This window comes from Engystomops pustulosus, chromosome 2 (genome assembly GCF_040894005.1).
Source record: "Engystomops pustulosus chromosome 2, aEngPut4.maternal, whole genome shotgun sequence".
In the NCBI taxonomy this organism is placed as follows: domain Eukaryota; kingdom Metazoa; phylum Chordata; class Amphibia; order Anura; family Leptodactylidae; genus Engystomops; species Engystomops pustulosus.
This window is the reverse complement of record NC_092412.1, coordinates 186,213,019-186,239,562: the sequence shown is the minus strand read 5'-3', so window position 1 is coordinate 186,239,562 and position 26,544 is coordinate 186,213,019. Positions and strand designations below refer to the sequence as shown.

Here is a 26,544-nt window from a genome sequence, read left to right as displayed (position 1 = left end):
TGAGATGACAGCAGGAACGCAGAGGAACACTGGTAACGCTGGTACGGACTGAAGACACCGCTGGGCTGGAACCCTGGAAGGCACAGCAGGAGCACAGGAAGGCAGGAGGTCACCACTGGGCTGGAACCCTGGACGGCACAGCAGGAGCATATGATGGCCAGAGCACAGGAGTACGGGAATGGACCACAGGACACGGATCACAGGATACGGACCACTGGACACGGATGACAGGATATGGGCCACCAGACACGGACCACAGGATACGGACCACCGGACACGTACCATGGAGGCATCTGGAAACACACAGGAAACACGGAGGCGTCTGGAAACGCACAGGAAACACGGAACCATGGGAAACACACAGGCTTTCACTTCAGTGGGAAGACTTGAAGATCCGTAGGGGAGTGCAGGGAGTCGCCAGGTTATATAGGAAACACGAAAGTGACCAACGCCAATGGAAAGGACGCTGGGCCTTTAAATCCTAAAGAGCCGGCGCGCGCGTGCCCTAGTGAGTGGGGACGCGAGTGGCCTAGTCAGGCAGCAGGATCACGACCTTGAGTGGACCGGAGCAGAGCCAGGAGAGGTAAGTCCGGTCAGGGGGTAACCGCACCACAGAGAAGGGCACAGGTGTACCCGTGATCCATAACAAGGATTGCGGGTATGGCTGTGACAAAATGTTACGGTTGTCCACAGTCCTATGCTAACAAAACCAAAGTTCAAATGTCTAAAGTGCCACTCCCCCACGAGCCTCTGAGCTTGAGTCATCTCTAGGAAAAATGTTGTATTCTTATATTTGAAGGAGATTTTTTTTGGTAAATGGGAGGGATTTCATAAAAAAAGAAGGAATTCTAGAAACAATATTTCATACCCTAACTGGGGGTGTTAGTATTTTAATGTGGTCAAAGCAAGTGGTATTGTCCTTTAAGAAAAAACCTACCTGTATTTAATTTCATGGTGTAGTATAGCATTTAAAGGGCATCTACCACCAGGATGAATGACTGTATGCAAATGAACTTGAGGAGCTTATCACGGGTGCTCCTGCGACCCATATCGCAGACTCACCCGTGCCTCGCCAGCGCAGCGCCTGTGCCAATCCTCTGTCCCTGTTCCTGTGGCTGTGTCCGGGCGTTCCCGATTCGCGAGGATTTAAAGGGCCAGCGCACCGCTGACTGGACATTTCCAGGAAATTGTTAAAAGCCGGCCTCTCCCAGCATTACCTGATGGATTGTTGTGCTTTGTGCCTCTGAGAGAGCTTGTGTTATTGCCCTCTGCCTGTTTATTGATTTCCTGTTGGAAACTTAGATTCTGGTCCCAGGTGTCGGTCTAATGTCAATGTCTGCGGTGGTCCAGTGGGTCCATTACCCCTGGAGCCTGACAGTGTTCCAGGTTCCATTGGTGTTAATGGAGCCTGGAGCCCCTCAGGCTCATTTGCATACAGTCTTTCATCCTGGTGGCAGATGTCCTTTAAGTTTTATCTAGCCAAATGAAATAGATGGCAAACAAGCTGTTAAAAATGCTGCAATACAGTTTTCCCCCACCCTTAGATATGTATATAGTATATAACTAATAAGCAAGCCAAGGGATAACACTGTATATAACTTATATTGTTGGATTGATACAAGAAATAATCAATAATTTCCAATGTTTTAGTTCTGGGAATGTTTTCTCTGCTTATGAGGTGCATAGATGGTAATAAAGAAATCTCATATGGCAGCATTCCTGCTAGTTTTAATTATGTAAGTGAAATTAATGCTAATTATATAAATGAAAATTGCATGCTGCGCGCTGCTGTCTGGGAGTTACAAAAATATATTAACAGACAAATTGCTAATTGTTTTACAGGAAATTTTTTCCCCAAGATATTTTCATCACCTAATAGAATCATATGGCTACGGAATTGTGAAACATGTTGTAAAATGCGTCCTGGCTTTATTTCTTTCCATGACTTCTTGCCATCCTTTTACCGGACCTGAGACTATAGAGAAGATGGTTCTATTATCACTATGCAGCTGAACAACTGTCCCTATCTAGAATGTCGCCAGTAATCCTCTATACAAACAGCTGAAGGAAAGATGTAAGTACATGGAGATGTGGGAACAGCAAAAATCTTATTCCGTCACATTCTTGGGCGGAGAATGGGTTTCTGGCTCTGCCTCAAAAGCAAAGTACACTTGGTAGCATATGTCCGTGGGTCAGGGGTAAGTACGTCTAGAAATAGGACAAGTGTTAAAATAGGAAACTCCTGACAATTAAGCAAGACATGAGTAGACTGTAGATTTATGGACAGTGGATTTTTATGATGGAGCTTTATTGTTCTTTGCCTTTATATAATGATTTGCTTGAATTTTCTGGTTGTTTGTTGTCATCCACATCTGCTAATATCCTTCACTGTGAGAAAATGGGAATTCCAAAAATAATTCACACATGGAAGACAAAGTGTGCTACTTTTTAAAAGGTGATGTCCTGAAAAAGAAAGTTTGCAAATATAATTCAATATTTTGAGTGCTTATCTGATCTTACATGAGTTTATCAGTCTCTGAGTTTTTTATTCCTGATACAAATGAAAATGCTCCTCCTCCCTCGTGACATGGGGGACAATCTCCTATCAGCACTGAAACGGCTCCTGAGATTTCTATGGATGTTACTATGTTTATAATGTGTCTAAATTGATGAGTCTAAATTTCAAATGCAGTAAATTAGTGTGGGGAGCCATTCCAGCCATATCATACTGATATAGGGAGATACAATTATATAGAGCTTTTGATACATGTATGTACTGTGTTTCTCCAAAACTAAGGCTGGGTTTTATATTTATTTTCTGCTCCAAAAAATGGGTTAGGACTTATTTTCAGGGGAAGGCTAATTTTTTTAAATGACATAAAAAAAATCAAACATGTATTCAATTATAATCATATCTTCATCTTTTGAAACTCCATCATAATTCTCCAACACTGAATGTCGTTGTAAATTTCTAGTGGCTCTATTGCCTTTGGAATCATTGGCAACATGTCTAACATTGGCACATGTGAGCCCCTCTTGTCCATGTAGCTGAATATAGCACATTGCATCTGTCTGCTCACTCCTCATACACCATGCTGCCTTCAGCTCACAGGCTGGATGGGGCAGACTTCAAACTGTGAGGTTTAGGTTTTTGGTGCCATTGTAAAGATGAGAATTTCCACTTTAATATGGCATAACGATTATGTTTCTATTTGCCAAAGACACCAAGATGTCCAGTGTACAGGAAGCAGGGGGTAATTTCCTGCAGAACATGTGAAGGTGGATAACATTTCATCTCCTAGAGATTGCTGCAGCATTTAGTGTTAACATTTACCAACCCCAAAACATAAAGTGATTGGCCCATAAAGATAAGCAATTATGTAAATGCAGTATTTTTCCCAAATGAATCTGATGAGACTAACTCGTATTAAAATCACATCATGTGCTTGCCAGAATGTCCGCCTGAGTCCTCAGAACTGAACTCAGCATCTCAGTTCAGTTCCGGTTTCTAAGGGTCCAGGCCAGACATTTCGACAAGTACACGGTACAAGTTTGATGCAAGGCCTAAAACTATAAAATACTACTATAAATGCTTTTCTCCTTATAATAGTTGGAACTAAGAAACTATTCACTACAGCCATAATCACAAGGAACAACAAATAAAGCTGCAGACCTTACACTTACACTAAGACTAGCAAATCTGCTTTTAACCTAGTAGCATGGAATTATTAGAATTCCTAGTGTGTGCAGGGTTAATAAAACAATTATCAGCAGTCACGGCAGATGTTATGGTGGGAAAGGCTTAATTTATTTCCTTAGTGTCTATGATTCATCTAGAAATGTTATTTAGACGTGTTTATTGCCATGACGACTTTGAATCCTACGTCTTTGATTCATCATTTCAATTTTCTTCCTATATTCTTTAGAATTCCTTCTGGACTTCAGTTCTACCTAGAATGCAAATAAACAAAGAGATAAATTATTGCTTGTATCTGCTAAAGTATTACATAATATGATCAACTTTGGGGAAACGAATTTATACTCAAAGTAGTATATTCCCATTTCAACTAATAATAGATATTGTTTAAATAATGAAAAGTTATACAATTTACCAATATACTTTTTGTCTCAATTCCTCATGGTTTTCTAAATCTCTGCTTGCTGTCCTTTTATAGGAATCTGCGTTGTTTACTTCCAGTGGACAGAAATCTGACCATGGTCACACAGGTGCACGGGTCGTTATATCCCACAGCTGATTACTCTCTATGATACTAACGAGCTGTGCACCTGTGTCACCATAGTCAGATTTTCATCCGCTGGAAATAAACAATGAAGCTTTCAATAAAAGGGCGGCAAGCAGAGATCCTGCCACATGAGTTCACTGGAAAGGGACCACTGAGACTTGGGAGCCTTCCGAAACCTGGAGCCGACCCTGCCTGCATATTAAGGGGGGGGGCCTTCTGCCAGTCCAGCAGGACACAATACAGGTAGTCCCAAATCCTGCTGCTCGCTGGTGAGTGATCCTACTAGCATCTTATACCTACCCTATTAATTTTTGCTATAAGTGGCCAAAGCTTAGTTATCTGGCCCTTTTTCATTTTTGCTTTTCCATTTGTCAGTCTCTGCCTTTTCCCTTTTATAGATATGTATGAAGGTTTATTATTTGTGAGACAAATTGTTCTTCCAAGTGACAGTTTTTCATATTCCGTGCAATTTACTGGGAAACACAATTTTCTTGATCATGAAGATAGCTAATTTATTTAGTTTTTTTTATGTTTTACTACCTTTTAAGAAAAATTCAAACTTGAGAGAAAAATAATACAGAATTGCCATATTCTGAGGCCCATTTCATGTATGTCAAGATGACATTTTCATTGATACCATTTTGGGAACTCTATGACATTTTGATAATATTTTATTCAAATTTTATGTGTGGAAAAATGGCAAAAAAGTGACGATTTGGACATTTATTTCTGTTATGCAATTCTCTGTCAGCAATAATTGTTTCCATATTTTTATAGAGCAGAAATTTGGGGTTGTGGGGATACCCAACAACATATTTATGTTTGTATGTTTATTTTCATTTATGTTCTGAGACAACTGGGGGGATTGCAACTTTTTTTGGGCCCTATAGGGTACCGGACCTGCCTCTTGGCTGCCTGCAGTAGGGATCAACACTCACAAACTCTCACCCTAAATACACAATGATGCAGGCTTTAAGGACCTAGACCGTCCTCTGTAAATCCACAGTGGGTGGTCTGAGAATCAATTAAAGTGTGTACATTTGAAATAACACTATTTTCGGCCATTATGAGATTTGTAATCTTCATTTTCCAGCAGGTCTCATCTCTCCTGTGCATTAGCATCGGCTAGAAGGAGACTTTGTTTCTGTGCCTCCGGCAGCAGAAAAGCGTCCCAGTCCTGTCATCGAATCTCTTCTATTACATCCTGCCTCAGGGATATGCCATGATATCCTGCCTCTGCAGTATGTACACAGTATACTGCAATACATGCATATTGCAGTATATTGAATGAGTGATCCAATCCCCTAGGAGTCAAACACCTCTGGGGGTCTGAAAATAATAGTTCTAAAAAGTACAACTTTTTGATAATTACACATGGAAATACATTATAAAATAGGTATACTGTATAATGCAAAAAAGAAAAGAAACTGCACTCCAGATAAATGTGAACAAACGGATGGGTGCTTTATTAGCCCGAGTATATACTGTATAATGAATACCAAGCATAAATTATAATCTGCTACTGTTTGCGGAAGTAGCTCAAACCCACCGAATGGAGGAACACATTGGTTCTATGAAACCTGGCTCCCTTGGCAGATGTATCTGTCCTGAGGATTCGTCTCAGTTCTCTATAACCTCGCCCCCCTGGTGGGCATATATGTGTCCTGGCAGCCTACAAGGCACTGGGGGATTGACCCGACCTAGCACTGTCTGAAGTCGCCAACCCCCCTATCTCCTCTGGCTATCTACCCTATTGTCCTTGCCCCCTCACTCAATATGGATTCTGGAATTTATTGTTCCTTCCATACATACCCGAAGTTGTATGCCAACAACCCGAACTTGTTTTGTTGTAAGTATATATTTCAAAATGAATAATAATAAAAACCCTTATGTGGAAAATTGGGTATCACCATTGACTGATTCACAGAATAAAGGAAACATGGTAGCATCATTTCAATTTTCAAGAATATCAGAAACTGGCTTTTACCATGAAAGTTAATAGTAGACAATAGTTTTTTATTTGGTGTGTATTTTGCATGTTTTTGCAGGAATTCATGTGGCTGAGAACACTGTTGAAAAAAAGGGAACAAAACCAAAAACTCACAGGTTCCTGAGGCAGAATCCTCTTAATATCAGCTTTGTATTTTTCAGCAGTGCACATTGCTAGATGTAGCATCTGCAGGGAAGCATGCAGAATATGATGTGTATTGTTGCCTTCACACAGAAGGGTGAAGCATGCTTTAGCAACCCCCTCTTGTGGGCTTCATGTTACTCATCAGCAGGGCTTGTCTATTCATTAGGAGGGATGAGCTGCCATTGGCTGTGGGCAGGAGCAGCTATCCCTGCACATTACTCTCAGCTCTGGGAAAGACTGCCTGCTTGGAAGGCGCACTGTCAACTACTCTACTCTGAGCTAGCACATTCTCAGGAGGAACTAAGTGCAGTAAAAGAAGCAGGGAAGCTCCAAAAGTAATGATCCTGTCCTGGGGAATTCAATGGACATTGATGTAACAGACCTTCTAAATCACTGTATGAGGATGTGCAACCAGGACTGGAGAACTCATTGCTGAGATTCCTGAAAGGCAGGCAAATGGACTCCAAGAACTGATCACATTACTGAAGAATATGGACCTGTATCTTAGAAGACTAAAGCAAGAGCTGGTAAGGAATCTATAGACCTAACAAATGAATAGCAGAACAATACACAAAAACATAAAAGTGAGGAAACAGTATACTAAACACACTAATATTTATTGTTTTTGTATAATAAATTAAGCAATGATTTTCTGTTTTTATATCATTGTTAGCTTTGGGGTAAATGTTTCAATTATAGATCCTGTACTAGGGATATACACAAAGAGTGCAGATGTTGGGGGAGACAATTCTTTTCAAAATCTTGCCATTCAATGGGGTAGGAGTGTCTTGAAGGTCTGGACCATGTTGGCTTAACAAGTGTCTGCAACAGAAGCTGTATATATGGATGCAGACCATGCAGAACTGTGTTTATACTAATACAAGTAAACATGTCAAAGAAGCACAAGGCATATAAAATACACTGCACATTTTGGATTATATAAGTCAAACAGGTTCAAACTGGGGCAACTAGAGGGCAGCCAAAACTGCATTGGCTGTACATATCTTTACAACATTTAGGTCTAAAAACAATACCAAATAGATTCCCAACATTATACTGCCTTGAAGTTATATAATAGTATCATAAATCACCCAAATAGTTCCAATTTCTAGTAGAAATACCACCACATACAGTACATAAATAATGTACAATAATTGGCCGGTGGTTGCATCTTTTGCATTTTTTAGGATATTCCAGTCATTAGGTGTGGGAATATATAGAAGCTTTATGTGCTACTCAGATGACAATTTCAATACATCTTTAGCTCCATAAAAAGGAAGAATAAAAAGTAAACTGATCATTGGGATGAACTGACATGCTGAGTTCATTTCTGTGATCAGAGGTTCGAGTTGGGAGATCCCTTCAGCACAGAGAGCATTTTTCATGAGCTGCACTTGCTTGTGGGCAAGAGGCCGTAGGTTTGCTTGTTTTCAAGCCAAAATGAGGCACATGTGCCACACATCAGAGTAGATTTACTAAGTCTCTCTACATGTTGCAGAATGTAAACTTAGACTAAATAGTCTTTAAATACCCCAGATTATCATAGTGTATGATGCTGGATGATAAATTTAGTACATCTTTAGACTGTTTAGCCTAAGTTTATACCACAACATTGGCTGGCTTCATTTATGTCCCCTAAAAGTGTAAAAACGTTAATGCAAATGGCATTTGTCTCCCATCCACTCCCATCCAAAAAAAACTATATTATACCTTCCTGCTCTAGGTGCTGGTCACCACGTCTAGTGCCAGCACTAACGTTCTTGGGTACTTCAGGCCCAGCCAGAAGTCTGCCCAGAGGTCTGCTGCACTCAATAAGTGGTTGAAGTGACATCTGTAATCCATAGAAGCCAATTATTAGCCACAGTGGGGCAAATTTACTTACCCGGTCCATTCGCGACCCCGCAGTGCGTTCTCCGACGCTGATTCGGGTTCTGCCGGGATTCACTAAGGTCGTGCACCCAATGTCCACTAGGTGTCGCTGCTGTGCTGAAGTCCGCCGGAGTTCACGTCCTCTGTCTCGGTGTATGTGAGTGCTATTTTTGTGGTTTTTCCGAATCCGTCTGGTTTTCTGGCGGCCACACCCCCGATTTCTGTTGTGTGAAACTTGGCGCCAATGCGCCACAATCTGATCGCGCGCGCCAAAATCCCGGGGCAATTCGGCGCAAATCTGAAAAATTTGAGAAACCCAAATTAAAAATGTGTTTCGGACCCTTAGTAAATGTGCATATTCTTTCATTTTTTTGCCCCACAGTGCTTTTGCATGATTTTTGGATCACCTTTTCAAGCCACAAACTTTTCCTTTTATACCAAAACCTTTTCTACTGAAAAGTCCCCTTGTTAGATGAGGCTAGAATCACTTTACAATGTCAACAGTCCTTGAGACCGTCAAAGCCAACGACTTTATGGCATGGCTCCTTTGTTGCAAACATTTTCCAGAAGGGTTTTCCTAAGGGCAGTAGGTGCTCCAAATTCCAATTCATATTTGATGGGGAATTGCTTTTGCAAAGATAAGGAGTTGAAGATTTCTTTTTTTTGTGTAAAAATACATTGGCTTCAGAATATTACAGTGCAGAGATGTAACTGATGTGGAGAACAAAGGAAAGATTGTGGGAAAAGAAGACTTTTAGGTGTCTAAGTTTAGAAGCCTTCTTTCTAACATGCACCTGTCCTGATCTGGGCTGAATGACTGTGCTCTGTTCTAATGACAAAGCTGAACACTCATTGACAGAACATTCCGTGGCTTTTGTGATGGGACACAACAACTGCCGCAGCAGAGCGTCCTTCCAAACAGCTAGAATAGTTTGGATGCTAAAGCTTTGTTTGTTCTACCATGTTCTTTATATAGGAATGTCTAACAGGTATAAATGAAGTGTCTAATTTTAAATGGCAGTCCATTTTTCAAATAATTTCCCACAAGATAAGATTTAATGTTGACCCTTCAGACTCAGGACCCTTATGATTTCTCTGCCAGCTAAAAATCTGTCACTGCAAGTCTTGGCTATCAGTGTATAAGGAAGATTCATTAAAGAGGACCTGTCGACCTCGAAAACTACCCCCACCAAATATGTTCCGCCTAATCCTGTCCCCAGCCCCTTTATATTTATTCAATATTTATTAAAATTGGTGTGTGCAAACTTAGTTTTAATCGATCTGACCTCTTACCAAATAAGAGGTCGGATCGTCGTACTGGTCCCCAATCAGTCGACACTCCCCTGTCAGTCAGGGTCCTGTAAGAATCGCCGGCAGCAGCGCATGTATTGCGCATTCGCTGACGGCTCTATGCGATGCTGCGCGCTGACAGTGGCTGCAGAGGGGCTTATTCACAGCGCAGGCCGAACATTCAACTGGCTCCGTGAATAAGCGCAATACATGCGCTGCTGCCGGCGATTCTTACATGTCCCTGACAGGGGCGTGAAGGGGGTGTGTTGGCCGGCCCCCTCATGAATATGGTCGACTGCCAGGGGACCTGTACGACGATTCGACCTCTTGTTTGTCGGATCAATTAAAACTAAGTTTGCACTCACAAATTTTAATAAATATTGAATAAATATAAAAGGGCTGGGGACAGGATTAGGGGGAACATATTTTGTTGGGGTATTTTTCTGGGGTGACAGGTCCTCTTTAAACGTTAGTGCAACGTGCACCAGCGCTTAATGTTATTCTCTCCCACTGCAATGGATTTTTATAGAGGCTGTGACCTTTGGATTAGGTGCAAGCTATACCTAGGCCCATGCCACTCCACAATGGGGCACACCACACACAACGCCCCTCCACACCCACTTGGGTTATAATCGAAAGGGAGATATAGTCACAATTCCTCAAACACTGGCAATTATTTTTATGCCAATACAAGTCCCTCATATGCATTTGTGTGATAACCACTGATATTTTCAAGCATATTCAACTAGAATAGAAAGTTGGTCTACAGTGGGCTTAGGTGCTACTGTCCTGACTACAGCAGACCCAATGGAGTGCTCAGCAGATTTGACTTTATAATATCTTTTTTTAAAAGGGGTTGTCAAACATTTGTTTCTTTTTCTAGAAACTGCACCATCGTCATCCCTGGGTTATGCCTGGCATTGCAACTCATCTTAACATAATGCATAGTACCAGACATGGCTTAAAAAAGCAGAATGTGTTGTCAGACAACAACTAATCCTTTTTAGTAGGTCAGAATATTTTAATGACAAATCTGCATTAGGTCATTTTTTTGGACAGGAAACTGTGCGTCACATTTACTAAGAACAGCGCGAACTGCATTTTGTGTAGTTTGCCTGTGTACACTGCAGAGGGCTCCGGATTCAGGATTTCTGGTGCACGTTCTGCATGAGTCTGGCGCCCTCTGCACTGCCCTACAGAGTGCACCACTTTTTTTTGGTGCACCATTGACATAGGTCATGCAACACATTTCTGTCAGGCTTTGCAAGTTAAATTTGGTGCACGGACTGACCATCAGAATGCCGAAAGTGCTTCAGTGCAGAAATTTGTGTTGCATGAAGAATAGCGCAATCACGACACATAACGTTTTTTTTTTTTTTTTAAATAAGACCATATTTCTTAAATTTCGCCATCACATTTTCCATTTACAACACTGAAAACAACACCACAACAAACTCTCCCCTCCTTTTCTCCCGAAACGGCTTCTCCCCCCCATTCCCTGCTACAGTTCTCCAGAATCTGTAATTCAGCAAATTGATGAAGTGAAGATTCCATTAAAGTTGTAAGTTGTCTGCAGTTAGATAATGCAATCTAGTTAGCCCTACTCACACAGACACTCACACCGACAAGGACACTGCCGATTTTCCTAACCCTATGTTTTACATGCATAGAAGGGGAGACCTGGTGTAGCAGTGCAATGGTGTCAAACTTTTTCATAGCTCTTCTTTTTTTATATCTTATCTAATCTTATTATGTCATTAAGCTGCTCCTTCAGCTCTTTAATAGTAGGGGGGAGCGGTTGATAGAGGATGCTATTAGCTTACGGCCTGATAAAGTATGCGAGACATGCCTATGATGTTAGGTGTGTATTTGTTATCAAAAGTAAGATCCAGTACTTTTTCCCAATACCCTCCCAGCTTTGTACATTCCCAGTACATATGCATATGGTGTGCATCAAGCATGTTACATTTCGGACAGTTTGAGTCTGACCTGGCCCGATTTTTGCCATAAGACCCAGCATTTTATAAACCCTACGCAGCAACAGCAAGTGTGAACTTTCACTAAGGGAGAGCACTGGTGTTAGGAATGGTATCCCATTAAGAATCAGTAAGTGGTCCTATATCAGCCTCCCATTTGGGTCTGCTGGGAAATGCGAGACTTGAGAAACTCGTCCTGCAATGCCTCATATAAAAGTGAAATGAGGAACCAGGAAGCAATAGCGATAACAATACTCCAAATCTCATTACTGCCATATGTAGGATTCGTTTCTGGGAGTCATTAGCCTGACACAACTGTAAATACCTGAAAAAGGCGGTGTTTGGTATTTGATACGCTTCTATGAGAGCCTCAAAGCTTTTTAGTTCCCATCAGTTTGAATCCCTTTAAGTGTCACAATGCTCTTTTTGGACCAGAACTGGGGCTCCTCCATTTTCAGGAATTCCTTAAATGTGGAATTCTTGCAGATGTGTGGCTACTAAAGCCTACCAATCCCAACATGCTCTTCCCCCTATCCCATACCTTATATTGTAAAGCCAAAGTGGAGTATACTGGTCTTTACCGACCCTTCTTAAATACTTGTGCACCAAAGAAAAGTCCAACCGAAAACTGGTTCGCGGCCCTTAGTGAATATGCCCCTGTGTGTCAGCTTCTTTCCCAACCTGCCCATGGCTCTGATCACATAAGAGTTACACATTTCTTAGCTTTTTAGATCTTGGGATAGATGCCAATATGCCACAAGATATAGATTCATAGGAAGTCACATAGTATTTATTTCAACAGCTTTGTCTGTCACATTACTAGAAGTGTCAAGCAGTTGATAGCCTAGGAAGTACATGTATGGCTGGGGGCCACATGGACCACTGGATTGTGTTCTGCCCATGGCTCTGGTAGTTTAAACTGCAGTGGTCTTTATTTTATCTTAAAAGGTAACTGTCTTCATTAAAAGACCCCCTGGTTCAGAAAACATGGTTCACAATGTGAATAATGCATAGTTAAGAGTACCCTTTGTTCTTCTTTTTAATGAGTTTTAAAGAGAAATGAAATATATTAAAGAGACACTAAACCTTAAAAGGGTTTTATCATTCTAGACACGCAAGAACTCATATACAACTGTGACAACTGAGTGAAAATCTGCAGGCATTTTCCTATGTGTAAAGATACATCAAAAGGTACCGAATACTTAGAACCCAGGCAGGGCTGAAACCGGTACAACACACCTTTTTGTACAGGGATCTGATATTAACCAGTTCGCGACCGCCTGCCATGTATTCACGGCGGCAGTCGGGGGTCGCGCTGCATGGAGAGGGCTCACTGGCTGAGCCCTCTCCACAGCCATTAAGTCTTTGCTGCATATTGCAGCAAAGGCTTATCGGTAACACCCTAGATCGGTGCTAGTACCGATCGCGGGTGTTTTCACAGTGATGGCTGCCGGCAAAGCTGCCGGCAGCCTCGAAAAGATAGCACCGCATGGGCGCCGCCATCTTACCTGGGATCGCCGCTCCCCGTGACATCTTCAGGGGGCGGCGATCCGTCTCCATGGTAGCCTCGGGTCTTCCGAAGACCCGAATCTATTTTGTTTTAACCCCTTCATTACAATGTGCTGATAGCACATTGTAATGAATGAGGAGGAAAATCCCCATATATAGTATATGATAGGATCGATCAAACAACCTAGGGTTAAAGTACCCCAGGGAGTCTAAAAAATAGTAAAAATAAAAATAAAAAAAGTTTAAAAAAAGATTATAATAAAAAAACCTAAAATTTCAAATCACCCCCCTTTCCCTAGAACTGATATAAATATAAATGAACAGTAAAAATCATAAACACATTAGGTATCAAAGCGTCCGAAAATGCCCGATCTATCAAAAATATGATAGTGTTTTTTCAATGTGTTTAACCCCGTAACGAAAAATAGCGCCCAAAGTCGAAAATGGCACTTTTTTGCCATTTTGAAAAATATAAAAAAAATCTATAAAAAGTGATCAAAAGGTCATACAGTCCTAAAAATTATATCATTGAAAATATTATCAAATTTCGCAAAAAATGACACCACCCACAGCTCCGTACACCAAAGTATAAAAAAGTTATTAGCGCCAGAATTTGGCAAAATCAAAAAAATAATTTTTGTACAGGAGGTTTTAATTTTTGTAAATGTATTAAAACATTATAAAACCTATACAAATTTGGTATCCCCTTAATCGTACTGACTCAAAGAATAAAGTAGACATGTCATTTGGGGCGCTCAGTGAAAACCGTAATATCCAAGCCCACAAGAAAATGGCGCAAATGCGTTTTTTCACCATTTTTACTGCATTTGGAATTTTTTTCCCGTTTCCGAGTACATGGCATGGAATATTTAATACCATCACTATGAAGTGCAATTTATTACGCAGAAAACAAGCCTTCACACAGCTCTTTACATGTGAAAATAAAAAAGTTATAGATTTTTGAAGGTGGGGAGTGAAAAATGGACATGAAAAAGCAGGAAAGGGCCCGGTCCTTAACTGGTTAAAAAGTATCTTTACATGTTCTATTAGGTGCCAGGTTTCATTTTACCTATTCTCTGCAGTTACTTTTACCTCTGAAGAGATCACTCAATACTTACTTGTATTAAGTTCCCTGGAGGGTGGGATAGCATCAAGTGCTGCCCCCCATAGAGTCAGCATTAGCGGTAGTGTCAAGAGTTATAAATAGTGTCTTAAATTTACACAATACAAAGGTAGACATTCTTAAACTGCTTCAGAACTATCAAAGTGTCAGATACTGGATGATATATTTGCCATAGCTTAAGGAAGTCTAATCTAACTTTGCACCTCCTATTTGTTGGCTAAGGTTACGCAAGTCCATTTTTGGTGCACCAGTCCAAAATGTGTGTAAAAACTGTCTAAAACCTGGTAGCTGTGGTGCAAGGTCCTTTAGACCAATTTATGTCAAATTCCTTGCTACAAATAGAGGCCTTTCCTCTTCATTAATTAAGCACGCACTGTACTAGGTTAAGGGGGTTTCGAGACTGGTCAGAAAAACGTTGGTCTTGATACATGCCCATTGAAAAATTTGCCCCAACTGATTTTCGTCCTGGTTCTTGGCGGCACAGCATGCTATTCATATATGTTTACCTAATACAATGTAAGTGCTTATTAGAGGGTTTACACGTGACACCATATAATAAATGCAGCTCTGTCATCTCCACTACAGGCGATTATGGTAGTTGTGCATTGTTAACAGTGAGGCCATCACCTTTGTATCTGATTTTATTATATTTTTACTGGTAAAATATACAGTAGGTCTGGTCTGAAGCTAATAGAACCATTGTAGCTAGACATCAGAATAAAACCCTCCTGAACACATACACGCCCCATCCCTTACCATACCATAGAACTAGGATGATGAACACGTTCTGACATGCCCCGCAGGGTCTCAGCAGAGAAGCTGTGGACCGGATTTGCATAGAGTCTGAAGGGCTTAATTAACCACCTCTGACAATTTGCATAAATATATTTTATAATGGGGAGGGGTCACATTTAGCCTCAGCACTTGTGCTAAATCAGGCAGATACATCATCTTCTGTTCTTCTTTGCAGATGAATTGAACACAACCAGGACAGTACAATGACATCTTCAGTTTTTGATAGAATTGCTTTGAAGTTTGGGTTTACAGATTGTCATAGACTATTTATTTAAATATTCTAATTATTCCTCCCTGTTCTGTATACTTGGGAATGTGTTTCGTTTACATTGAAAGGATCCAACATAGAGCTATTACTTGGGTTTAAAAATATTCTAATTCCTGAACAGACTATGTTAATTTCCTCAACCATCACCAGGAATTAGAATACTTATTACTCATTATTATAACACATATATAAATCAGACCTGCCCTGATGAATAACTCCAATCTACTCTAGAACTGTCCTTCCAACAGGAAATCCTGCCCTTTTTACCACCATATCACACTGAATTCGACACAATTGTCACTAAATGTCTTCTCTAAGATTTTGAGATTTGTTACTGCTGTGTTGTGGGTCAGTGGAATAGCCACCCTAAGCAGTGGTATTGGAAGACCAGGGCACCATTATCACGCACTGGCCCAAAATGCAGATCATAAAGCTTGCTTTCATTTTTGTAAAATGCTACTTGCATTAGGAATCTTCAGGATAATAACAGCTTTTTAAGTCCTAATTATGGTAGCAGAAGCCAAGTAGGATGTATAAAGGCTGTGCAGGATTCACCCTGGCATCTGCAGGGTGCGTCTCCTAATGAAGGCCTGCTTGTCTGTCCTATGCATATGCCTTTTAGAACCAGCCATGGGCTGCCTGTCAGTGAATACTAGTGTATAATACACTGAAACACATGAGTATTGCAGTGGATTATAAAACGCATCATAAGAGGACTTAAAGTGGCATATAAAGTTAAGAATGAAAACAAAATATAATAAAAAGACAAGTACAAATCTGGTGTCAGGAAGATAAAATACTGTATCAGGAACACCGTTTTTTAAAACATAAAGGGGCTTATTTACTAAGGGTTCGCAGATAGCATTTCCGTCGGACTTCCCGGCAGATGTGCATTCTGGTTGCGGATCTCACAGGATGGGTAAGTAAAAGTCCCCCAGAGAGTAAGGTAGTAGAAAGTCTTACCTGGTAAGGTCATCTTAAAGTTCATCCAATTTTTTCTTTTAGTATCTCACTACAGGCAGTCCCCAGGTTACATACAAGATAGGGTCTGTTGGTTTGTTCTTAAGTTGAATTTGTATGCAAGTAGGAACTGTTTACTTTATCATTGTAACCCCCAGCCAAATTTTTTTGGTCTCTGTGACAATTGAATTTTAAAAATGTTGGATTGTCATAAGAACCAGGATTAATAATAAAGCTTCATTGTAGACACCAGTGATATCTGTTATAGCTGTTTATTGTAGCCTAAGGCTAAAGTACAGTAAATTGCCACCATCCAGAGGTCTGTTTGTAACTAGGGGTCGTATGTAAGTCAGGTGTTCTTAAGTAGGGGACCGTCTGTATATGGGATTGAAAAGGAATTCTTGTGCTATGGTTGTAATCACTGTATAAATACTTATAGGAAAATCCCCATTTTCCTCATTCTGAAAGAAGTAAATGGAGAGTCGAATCCAACCAAAGTGGATGTGGCATTCCCTACTATGGAGATGCTGCATGTTCCAAATGTGCATCTGTTATACATCTATGGATCATTCCCTGAAAACATCTAAGATGAGAATAGTCGTATGTTATGCTAAGGAGCACCTTTAAATTGATAGGAGTATGTTCGCCTATAGCCTAAATAGTTTTAGTTTCCAACCTGATGTTTAAAGCCAACAAACCGATATAAGTCAATATGTGCTTTTTTACTCTGTCTACACAGTTGTCTGTAGGGGGTCAGGTGTAATGGATGTTGTTCCAGAATTATGTTGCAGGATGTTACATTTTCAGATCTCTGCTTAGGTTGCAATTGACCTACTTTAGCTTATGCCTATTACATTACAGTTCGCAAGGCAGTAAAAGCTTTTTGACTGTTGAATATTGTGCTGTGTCCTTTTTAGTGCAACAAAATATCAACACAACAGCAAAAACTGAAAAGTGATACCTGCTGGGTGACAGGCAATAAGTATCAGTTCCTCAGATTTGGCCACCAGGCATTTACCCACCCATAGCATACTACTATTATGTTACCTTCCTTGTACAGTTTTCCAGTAAAATGCTTTAAGCTGTAAACTGTATCCTTTATCAATTGTGTATTCATACAAGTCATCCAGCTTTTCCTTATGTGGTTTATGTGGTACAGTGTGAACTACTTATTGTCAGCTGTTTTTTTTCCATAATTCAGGTCCATGCACCAAGAACACAGCACATATACTGTGTATATTACATAGTATATTAATGAACAACCTAACGGCCATGTTCCAAAAATAGGTCCACACCTATCCAAAGGTAATTCATGGCTTTGTCAGGGGTGAATTAACATGGCCATGGATGCAGGGCTGTATGTAAATTGTGCACCCTACAAGTCTAGTCCTTTTTTCAAGGCATTTAGTTTTTACATACAATAACACAATCAAGCTACTTGGGAAAGTAGGATGGGTCCCAGGCACCAGCTTTCTGCAGGACCTTCAAAGGTTCTAAAAGAATTCTTGGATATATGTGTGTATTGAGAGCAGTCAAACATGTGCAAGGATTTCATGGTTGGAGGTCCAGCTTCTTATTATCAACCACATGGTGGTTGGTTTAAGTGACCATGCGTCCGCTAGAAGTCTAGGGCCCAGGCTGCAGACCAAACTGTCCATATTACAACCCCTAATTGGGCTTTGAGGCTTATCATAAAAATGTACTATAATACCAAGCACAATCTATGTGGTAATAGAAAGCGGACATGTATTGCTAAATATTGAACAACCCCTTTAAAATTCAATGGCAAAAAGTCTTAATATGTCCTATGACTGTGTAAATACAGCTGTGCCACTAGAAGCCTGACAAGTTAAAACACATGCTTATAGTTTACACACATGTTTTATGACCCATCAAATAAATTTTGGATTTTGGGGCTTTTAAGTACTGGAATAATTGAATGCTCTCTAAATGTCCATAGTCATCTTGATTTACAAGCTATATCAATCACAATAGTAAAAAAGTACTATGTATGTCAGGCCCCTTTCACACTTGCACTTTTCACGCGTGTTTTCTGAGCATGCTTTTGACGCACAGAACTTGCATTTCACTCCGACCCATTGTAACCAATGGGTCTTTTCAGACTTGCATTTTTTTTCACGCACACACGCATGTTTTTTTAACACGCGTTTAAATCTCGACTTTTGCAAGTCATACGCGTGAAAAATGCATCATACAAGTCTATGGGGACGCATCAAAAACGCATTGAACTCTGAGACACATGCAAGTGCAATGCAAGTGCAATTCCTTTTTTCATGCATCAATTGCCATAGAAAAGATAGAGCTCAGTCCTGAGTCCTTTCACTCACTGAACAAACTCTGACTAAAAACTGATTGAACTCTGATGCAAAATGACCGTTTTTCACTGACCAAACCCTGATCGCTCCCTGATCAGACTCTGACATGAAGGGGCCTAAGAGTATAGCCTATTAGATTTTATTTCCTTTTTATTTCCTCTTTATTTTGTCTTTCTACTTTCTTTTACCTTCTGAGTAGCTCCTTGTAGTAGGTCTGGAGCTGTTCTGTGTATAGTGATCAGTGCTCACAGCTATCAACACTCAAGAACATTTTAGTGGACAACAGGTATATCTGTGGAAGATAATTTAAAGGATATTCTGTGCATTTTAATGGATATCCATAGGATAGGTCATCAGTAGTGATGAGCGGACCCGAGCCGCCAGACCCAGTGGAAAATTGTGCACTGCATGCACAATTGCATTAAAATGCTGCTGATGGATTTGCTGGTGCTATTTAAAGTGGAACACCATCACTGATCATGGGCGTTACCAGTGGCGTTGAGTGTTTGGGTCTGTTCATCCCTAGTCATCGGTAGTTGATAGGTGGTGGTGTGACAGCCAACATTCTTACCAATCAGTGCCATGCAGAGGTGCCATCCAGCTGCTGAGCTAGAACAGAGCAAGAAGTAGACTGTCCCATCCACATTGTGGATGCTCATAGAACAGGTGACCTGATACAGTATGGACAGATTTGTCTGTATCTGTCATCTGAACTAACAGTGACATATCCTATTCATAGTCTTGCTCTGTTGTCGATATTGATGACCCACTCTTAAGAGTGACGCAACTCACCCAATACACAGAACAGAGCTGTGCTTCTGGCTCCATTCTTAATTCTAGGAAAGGCAACTGCTGTGAACTGGTGATCTCTTATGATGACATACCTCCCACCTGATCTTGATAACCTATCCAAAGAAATTATCTGTAAACCCCCTTTAGCAATGTTGAAGTTGGTTGGCACAGATCATCCACCACAACAGTCCAGTACATGCATGCCAGCACCGCAGGGAGCAAAAAGGAAATTTTAGGTTTACCTTATGCCCAAGGCATACTAGGATGCCATTCTTGTGATAATCAATAATATGGTGCAGAATTATATATTTAGAATAATATATTTCTACTGTAATTCTACACTTCTACAATGTCCATGGGTCATATCAGGTATTACTGGTCACCTGATTTCAAGTTCTGCTTTTACTGGAAAACTGGAAAAATCTTTATAATCCTAACAACCTCTGTGGACCATTCCATTGTACTTTGCTGCAAAGGCTCCCAATATAATCTCAAGTACTGAACTAACCAGCTTTTTGTATTTCTACATTTGACTCATGTACACACTATTGCAGGTGTGTTTAACCGAAAACAATGGTTGGAGTCTGTCATCTCCAGCTGGCTTTTCCCATGTCCTTCCTCTCCTAGACTGCCTTACAGCATCCGGCAAACACATCTGGTTTATTCATAGCAGTTCCCACCCACATACAAAATAAATGAGTAAGGAGACATCTGGGACTGAGCACCTAGTGACATCCGACTAGATAAGGAACATCTTGTCTAGACAATCCCATAATCAGCACTAGAGAAAAAAGTCAAGACTAAAAAAAGAGCAACTGTAAGATTTATAAATTGTAAAAAATATACAATGTAACTGACTGTAGAATAACCAAAAACTATTATCTAGAGCATAAATAAGTAGAGAGAATGTGGGAGATTCATCAGAAGGGACAGTCAGTTTTGAGATTGCTTTAGAGATTGTATTGCACCAACCTTATTGCAGATTTATCAAACATCTCGCAATGTTTAATAGATTTAAAACAGGTTGATGTTCACTTCTGTCCGCTTAACTTTCTACACCAAGACTTTACTAGTATGAGGTTACGACAATATGTACAATAGTGCATATCTTTCATGCTATATTTGATGGGTAGCCTCACCCACTTACAAAAAACTGTGGTTTATTAGTAGTGAAATCTTTGTGCTAATAAGCAAATGAAGTTTCTTCTCTAGGATTCACAAAGCCAGGACCCAGTTATTCATTAGAAAATCTTATATTTTGGGAATAACATTGTGTAACGGAAGAACTTTTAATTTGCAGATTGTACTACATTTATTATAATAATCACATGTTCCATAATAAAGGAATTATAATTCATTATTTAGTTTTAATATGTACAAGCAATGTGCAAAATATTCAGCTGCATGCCACCATTCAACTTCAAGTTCCATTTAAAGGGAACCTGTCATCAGGAGACCCATTTTTAGCACTCCCCCAATCCTCACAGAGCATAGTACATACACTGCCAAGGTGTTTTTGTATAAAAGATATGTTATATAGTATCTTTCACTGCCATGTGCTTTGTGACTGGGCACTTGTCCCCTGGGAGTGGCTATAGAGGAGCAGTCCCCCCCCCCCCCACCCTTGGGAAAACGCTCCTCCATGTGTCCTTTTCAAATATATGAAAACGCTCATCATGATCATATATTTGAAAACGACACACAGAGGTGCGGTTCCCAAGGGTGGGGGATGGAAGGGAAACTGCTCCTCTATAGCGACTCCCAGGGGACAAGTGTCTAGTCACATGGTATTGAAAGGTACAGAAAAAAATATGTTATATAGTAAAACCTGGAGACAGGTTCCCTTTAACATCAGAAACAGTACCAACCAATAGTAATAGTGATCTCTCTGTTGTCAAATTTAGGACCTTTTTCACATACGATGACTTAGCTTAGGTATGTCATGATTCCTTGCAAGGAGCTTTCTCAAATATTTGACCACATCTGTCTGGCAGCTGGAAAGCTAGGATGGAACACTAAAGCTTTTCCCATGTTCCGATGTTGAGACCCAAACATAAACATTTCCTTATGTACTATACTCATTGTGCTTAGATTGTTCCATGCAATTGAGTTTCTATTATATGAATGTACAAAAACATCATACACATGCATGCCAGCAGTCATATGAACCAAACATGATTTAGATCATGGTGGTTTAACAGCATGGTTGTCTTGCAGCACAGGGGTCCTAAGTTTGCACCTATTGCCTGAGCACAAAATACACATTTGATTCCTATGTAAATTAAAATAACAGCTTCCTCATTTAAAAAAAAAAAAAACAGGTAGGGAAAATTAAACCTCACAGTTGGCTATTTAGAAATGAAAGAGGTATAGCAAGTCATATTCAACCAACATCCTTCTTTAAAGAAGTCCTAGAACATATCACGTTGGCACTAAATGAGTATTTGTTAGCATATGTTATATATTAGTATATGTGGTGCTTGTAATTCTGGTCTTGTGAGTTTCACTCACTAAGGTTTGACATACACCTAAGCAAGTTTATTTAAAAGGGAGAAGGGAGCAGGCTCCTTTCAGACACCATAGGCAGCAGATTATATTCCAGGAGAATATAGGCGTAGACATGTTGAAATTCAGCATGCCCGATACCTTTCTTCCCTGACATCAGGGCGTAGTCAATATACACTTGATATGGTTCCTACCTAATCAGTTTTGGCCGAACAATTCTCATATGCGTATTTACACTCTAAGGCCCCTTTCACACACACATATATGGTGGCTGAACGCTGGCCGAAACAACCGCAGCTAGCATATGGCTGCCATAGAAGTGCATCATTCACACTGTGTCATCGTACTGTGCCATCACCAGAAAAAAGATAGAGCTTGCTCTATGTTTTGCCATACATACAGCCCGATTTCCTATGGAGAGTGGAGGGGTGAAGAGCATTTACCCCGCCACCTCTCCAAGCTGAACATATACTAAGCAGGGTCCCGGCCAGCGTGTAGCAGCCTTAGGTCTCATTCAGTTGGCCATTGTTTGGATGTATATTGTTCCGCAAACTACGTCCCCATAGGCTTACACAGGTATATATATTATACAAAAATAAGCAGCAAATGTGACTATTGAAAAAAAGACTCGGGTGCACAGTCTAGCACTTTGAAAAAATAGTCCAGCCACATATAACAAGACAAGATTCAGAAAATCAAAAAAAGTGTACTTTTATTCCTACAGGACAGGTAACGTTTCAGTTCCAAAAAGATAGAGCCTTTCTCAAGCTTTGAGAAAGGCTCCATGTTTTTGGTGCTGAAACATGTGGGAATAAAAGTACACTTTTTTGATTTTCTGAATTCTGGAGTGATGCCATTTTTCTTGTTGTGTATATATACATACAAATCTTCTTGGTTTTCATGTGTATACTCAAGACAGTAACCTACATAATTGTGGAAAGCATGTTTAAAGAAGAGGTGAGGAGGGGGATGAGCATCAATGTGGGTCCCTCCATGAATGTGGGACAGGGATGGAATTCTTTCTACTTTGGGCCAATCGGCATTAGTCTTGTAGGGTATTTTCCTTCTTCTGAATAAATGCTATAGGATTTATAGGTTAGACTTGATAGACCGATGTGTTTTTCTACCTTACCTACATATATCTATTTATAAAATAATAGTAAAGCAAAAGAGTGTAGTTCCCTAGAGAGCTTAACCTAAGATCTTTTTTAGCAGTACATAGCACAAAGGACCCGCTGGTTAGTGCTGCATAAGATGAGTCTTTACTACAGCGGAGTGCAGGACTCCCTCCTGAGCTCTCCAGAAAAAAAGTTAATACATCATTACTAGCTGCAGTCCCTGGGTCGCAACCAGTTGACATATGGTTACAGGTTCCTAACTGAGCCAATCAAAACTCAGCTCCCTACTTAGCCCCTTGACAGGAGGGAGGCGATGGGCTAATGAAGTGGCAGCACATGCTGAGCTTTTGATGACTGGGTATTAGAGCTGGCTGTCTGCCATTGAGGCCCGGCTCATCACTGGCTGTCAGACCTACTTAACCTGTTCATTGCTTTGGCTTTCACCTTTTTAGATAGCTGTGAATCTATGCCTTATGGAATAGGACAAAACAATTAACACTTTCCACAGTCTTCTGGCTGTGCAATTTATCATTTGCACCCATCAATATCTCCCAAAATCCTTTTCATATAGGAGTCCAACTCTGCCATATGAGACCACTAGGACCTTTCCATAGGAAGAATCCCCATACTAAATCTATTCTATTTAAAAGGGGCTAACATTTTTTTATAGACTAACCCTTTAGGGATCATTCAGATGGAAAACATTTCTGTGACTGACCATATTTCTAAATAGGGTTGTTGGAGAGAACAATACAGCCATTAAGATTAGTAAACTGATTTATGGAAAATTATCTGTCACATGTTTATGTTGTTAATGTTATAAATACTGGTAGATATTGTGGATTGGACATTTAAGAAATATTTTTAGTGTTTACCTAGTTTAGTGTTATTTTGTATATTCCTATAGAGCGGATTTAGTTGGTGGGTGTAAACAAAAAGGACCTCCAAAGCAAGGGATAATTTTATAATAACCACAAGTTTTAATTGGGAATATTTGAAAAAGTTATTAAAGTAACATTTATTTTAACAAATTGTTCAGTTTAACATAATTAGTGGGATATCTTTGATGGGTGCAATGGCATCTGTTACCACCAGTGTATTATTATAGAAATAATAAAAATGCACACATATTCCACAAATTTTTTTAAGCAAACTAAAATTTATCAACAAAATTGCGACAATATAACATTATGAAGAAAATTAAGTTTGTAAATCAGGAGTGTTCCTGACATACAAGCTAAACATACATCACAAAAATGATGAAGAGGTGCACACAACAAACTATTAAACCACTTTCAACATAGTATTCATAAAACAATGGATATTCAATGCAAGAAAGACAATAATTTAATTTACTTTTACAGGACAGGGAGAAGCATAGCAGCATATAGCATGATCACATTTTCTGAAGCCCCGAGCTGTATATCATGTAAAGTGGCTCTGTAAATGGCTCAGGAGAACTTCTATTGCTCCCTGTTCTACCATATCTTCAAACTGTATTGGCACAAACTTTATAGCACACAAGTAAGATGCTGGGCAGACTGTGACTTCACCTAGGCTCCACAAAAAGGTACTTTTTTATATATTGTCCTGGAGATTAGCTGAAATTGATGAAATTGCATTATTGGAAAATCCAGTCCTAATCAAACGGTGTTCTTTGCCCTTGACCTCAACAGATTTCTGTGCATATCTGTGTGATTACAGATATCACAGGCACTTTTTATTAGTTTATTAAGTCTAACATTATGTAAAATTCTATTATACAACATATATCATTTTAAAACTAATGTTTGATTTTGTATCCTTATACATTATCCCTTTCCTGACAAGTGCATGCATAATACAGTAGGTTGGCTTGTAATGGGTTAAGCTGACTGGTTGTGTCTTAATCGGAGTAGGCAGGATAAGTGTCAGCATTACTGTCATTTGGACAGAGGAAGCATCAGACATCTTGAGAAGAAATGCAGGAAACTACATGTGCATCTGATGTATCTGTCTTCACCAATGAGTGAGTGTCGTGTAGTTTAGCATTAGCTACATGTTCAGTAGGGAGTGATACCAGGAAGCATGTCATTCTAGAGCCATACTTTTTATATGCAGACAGTAAACACTCCATAGATAGATGCAGCCATGATGTCCGTGTTTACATGCCAAGAACTGGAGTGTCTTTGCATTGTTAACAGAGAATAATGATGTGTCTGACCTTCAAGACATCTTCAGACTTCATAAGTTAACATAGCACCTCACTGAGGAATGTGGCCGGATTGTTCCTGTCTCCTTTATTGCTCCACTAGCAGCAGAAGTGAGATATGCTGTAACACTTCCATCATCCAGCAAGAATCGTGATGGTAGCAAAATATAATTCATCAAAGAGGCTTAGACTGACCATTCACGTTAGATAGATTTCGGACTAAACTTCCATGGAGTTTTTCCTACAGCGTTTCCTTCAGAGCTTGTGGGAAGAAGGGAAAAATCTGTTGCAAGGTATGTCTGGAAGTAGCTTATCTGTATTCAGAACAAAAGGAAATCCAACACGTTCAGTCATTTTTCACCCCCAATATGCTATTCACATTAGTTGGTTGGCTGATCCTGGTGGGTTTGTCATCTAATGTGTATGGTTGCCTTTGCACACAAACTCTCAAGCCATATAAAGCCACCCATTCATTACATGGCGCTGGGTTTTGTGTGGTTGCTTTTCCACTACAAAATTACCCACTTCATGTTGTGATGTCATCATGAACATGATGCACACAGGAGAAGTGGAGGAAGGTAAGGAGATGATCATTGGTAAATGCTAGTAGAGATACCAATGTATTAGAAGGGAAAAATGGAAGTGGCAGGACAAAAAACTTCTAATTGGCAGCCTGCTCAACAGCACCCTTAAAAATGCAGCCAATAATTCATTACAGCTGAGCAGCAAAGCTGCCGGCGGCTTCAAAAAGATGGTGGCACCCATGTGACTTCATCGGGGAGCTGCAATCGGTCGTAATGACAGCCTCGGGTCTTCCGAAAATGCATTTTTTTTCACCATTTTTACTGCATTTGGAATTTTTTCCTGCTCCCCAGTACACGACATCGAATATTAAATACCATCACTATGAAGTACATTTTGTTACGCAGAAAACAAGCCATCACACAGCTCTTTATGTGTAAAAGTAAAAAAAGTTATAGATTTTTGAAGGTGGGTAGTGAAAAATGGAAATGAAAAAACAAAAAAGGGCCAGGTCGTTAAGGGGTTAGACTACTGCTTTGAGATTCTTTCTAATAAAAAGATGAAAGGTGATTAATGTGGAAATAGAGTCAACCCAGTAATATGTAGTTAAAAAGAAGAGTCAGGTACGCCAGTTTGGTATTAAGTCCAAGTAATGCAGTAGTAATATTAGTGCTAGTATTTGCCTGAATTATAACTAGGTATCAAAAGTCACCAAAGCAATAGGATTATATTAGGTTTCTTGTCCCAATCTGTTACTATTCACCTTTCTGTGTGAGGGAAAAGAGTCAAGGGCAGCCTGTACACCAAATTATCATTAAAATTTATGTCAATAAAAATATAGTAATCATCGGGAATTCCTGTGATATTGATATTTTGAGATACCAACCTTTTCCAAATACAGTCCTCATCTCA

At 40.0% G+C, this 26,544-nt stretch overlaps 1 protein-coding gene and 1 long non-coding RNA gene across 5 annotated transcripts in view; one reads left to right on the top strand and one right to left on the bottom strand.

Moving 5' to 3' along the window:
* Window positions 1-1,872: 1,872 nt before the first annotated feature.
* Window positions 1,873-26,544, top strand: part of INKA2 (inka box actin regulator 2) — a 33,226-nt gene continuing 8,554 nt past the window's right edge. Inside the window, exon 1 of one of the 4 annotated variants that reach the window (XM_072137596.1) lies at window positions 1,873-2,074. Coding sequence is in view for 1 of the 4 variants with exons in the window: in XM_072137594.1 (XP_071993695.1) it covers window positions 6,870-6,905 (36 nt within the window). In the remaining 3 variants the exon portion in view is untranslated. Of the gene's footprint in view, window positions 2,075-6,541; window positions 6,906-24,849; window positions 24,928-24,948; window positions 25,404-26,544 lie in introns of those variants that run through there. The other 3 variants (XM_072137594.1, XM_072137597.1, XM_072137595.1) reach the window with 3 other exon arrangements.
* On the bottom strand, window positions 3,798-9,049 carry LOC140119019 (uncharacterized). The gene is made up of 3 exons (XR_011853307.1): window positions 8,655-9,049; window positions 8,261-8,545; window positions 3,798-3,951 (listed from the first exon to the last, which is right to left on the bottom strand). It is a non-coding gene; the product is annotated as an uncharacterized lncRNA (long non-coding RNA).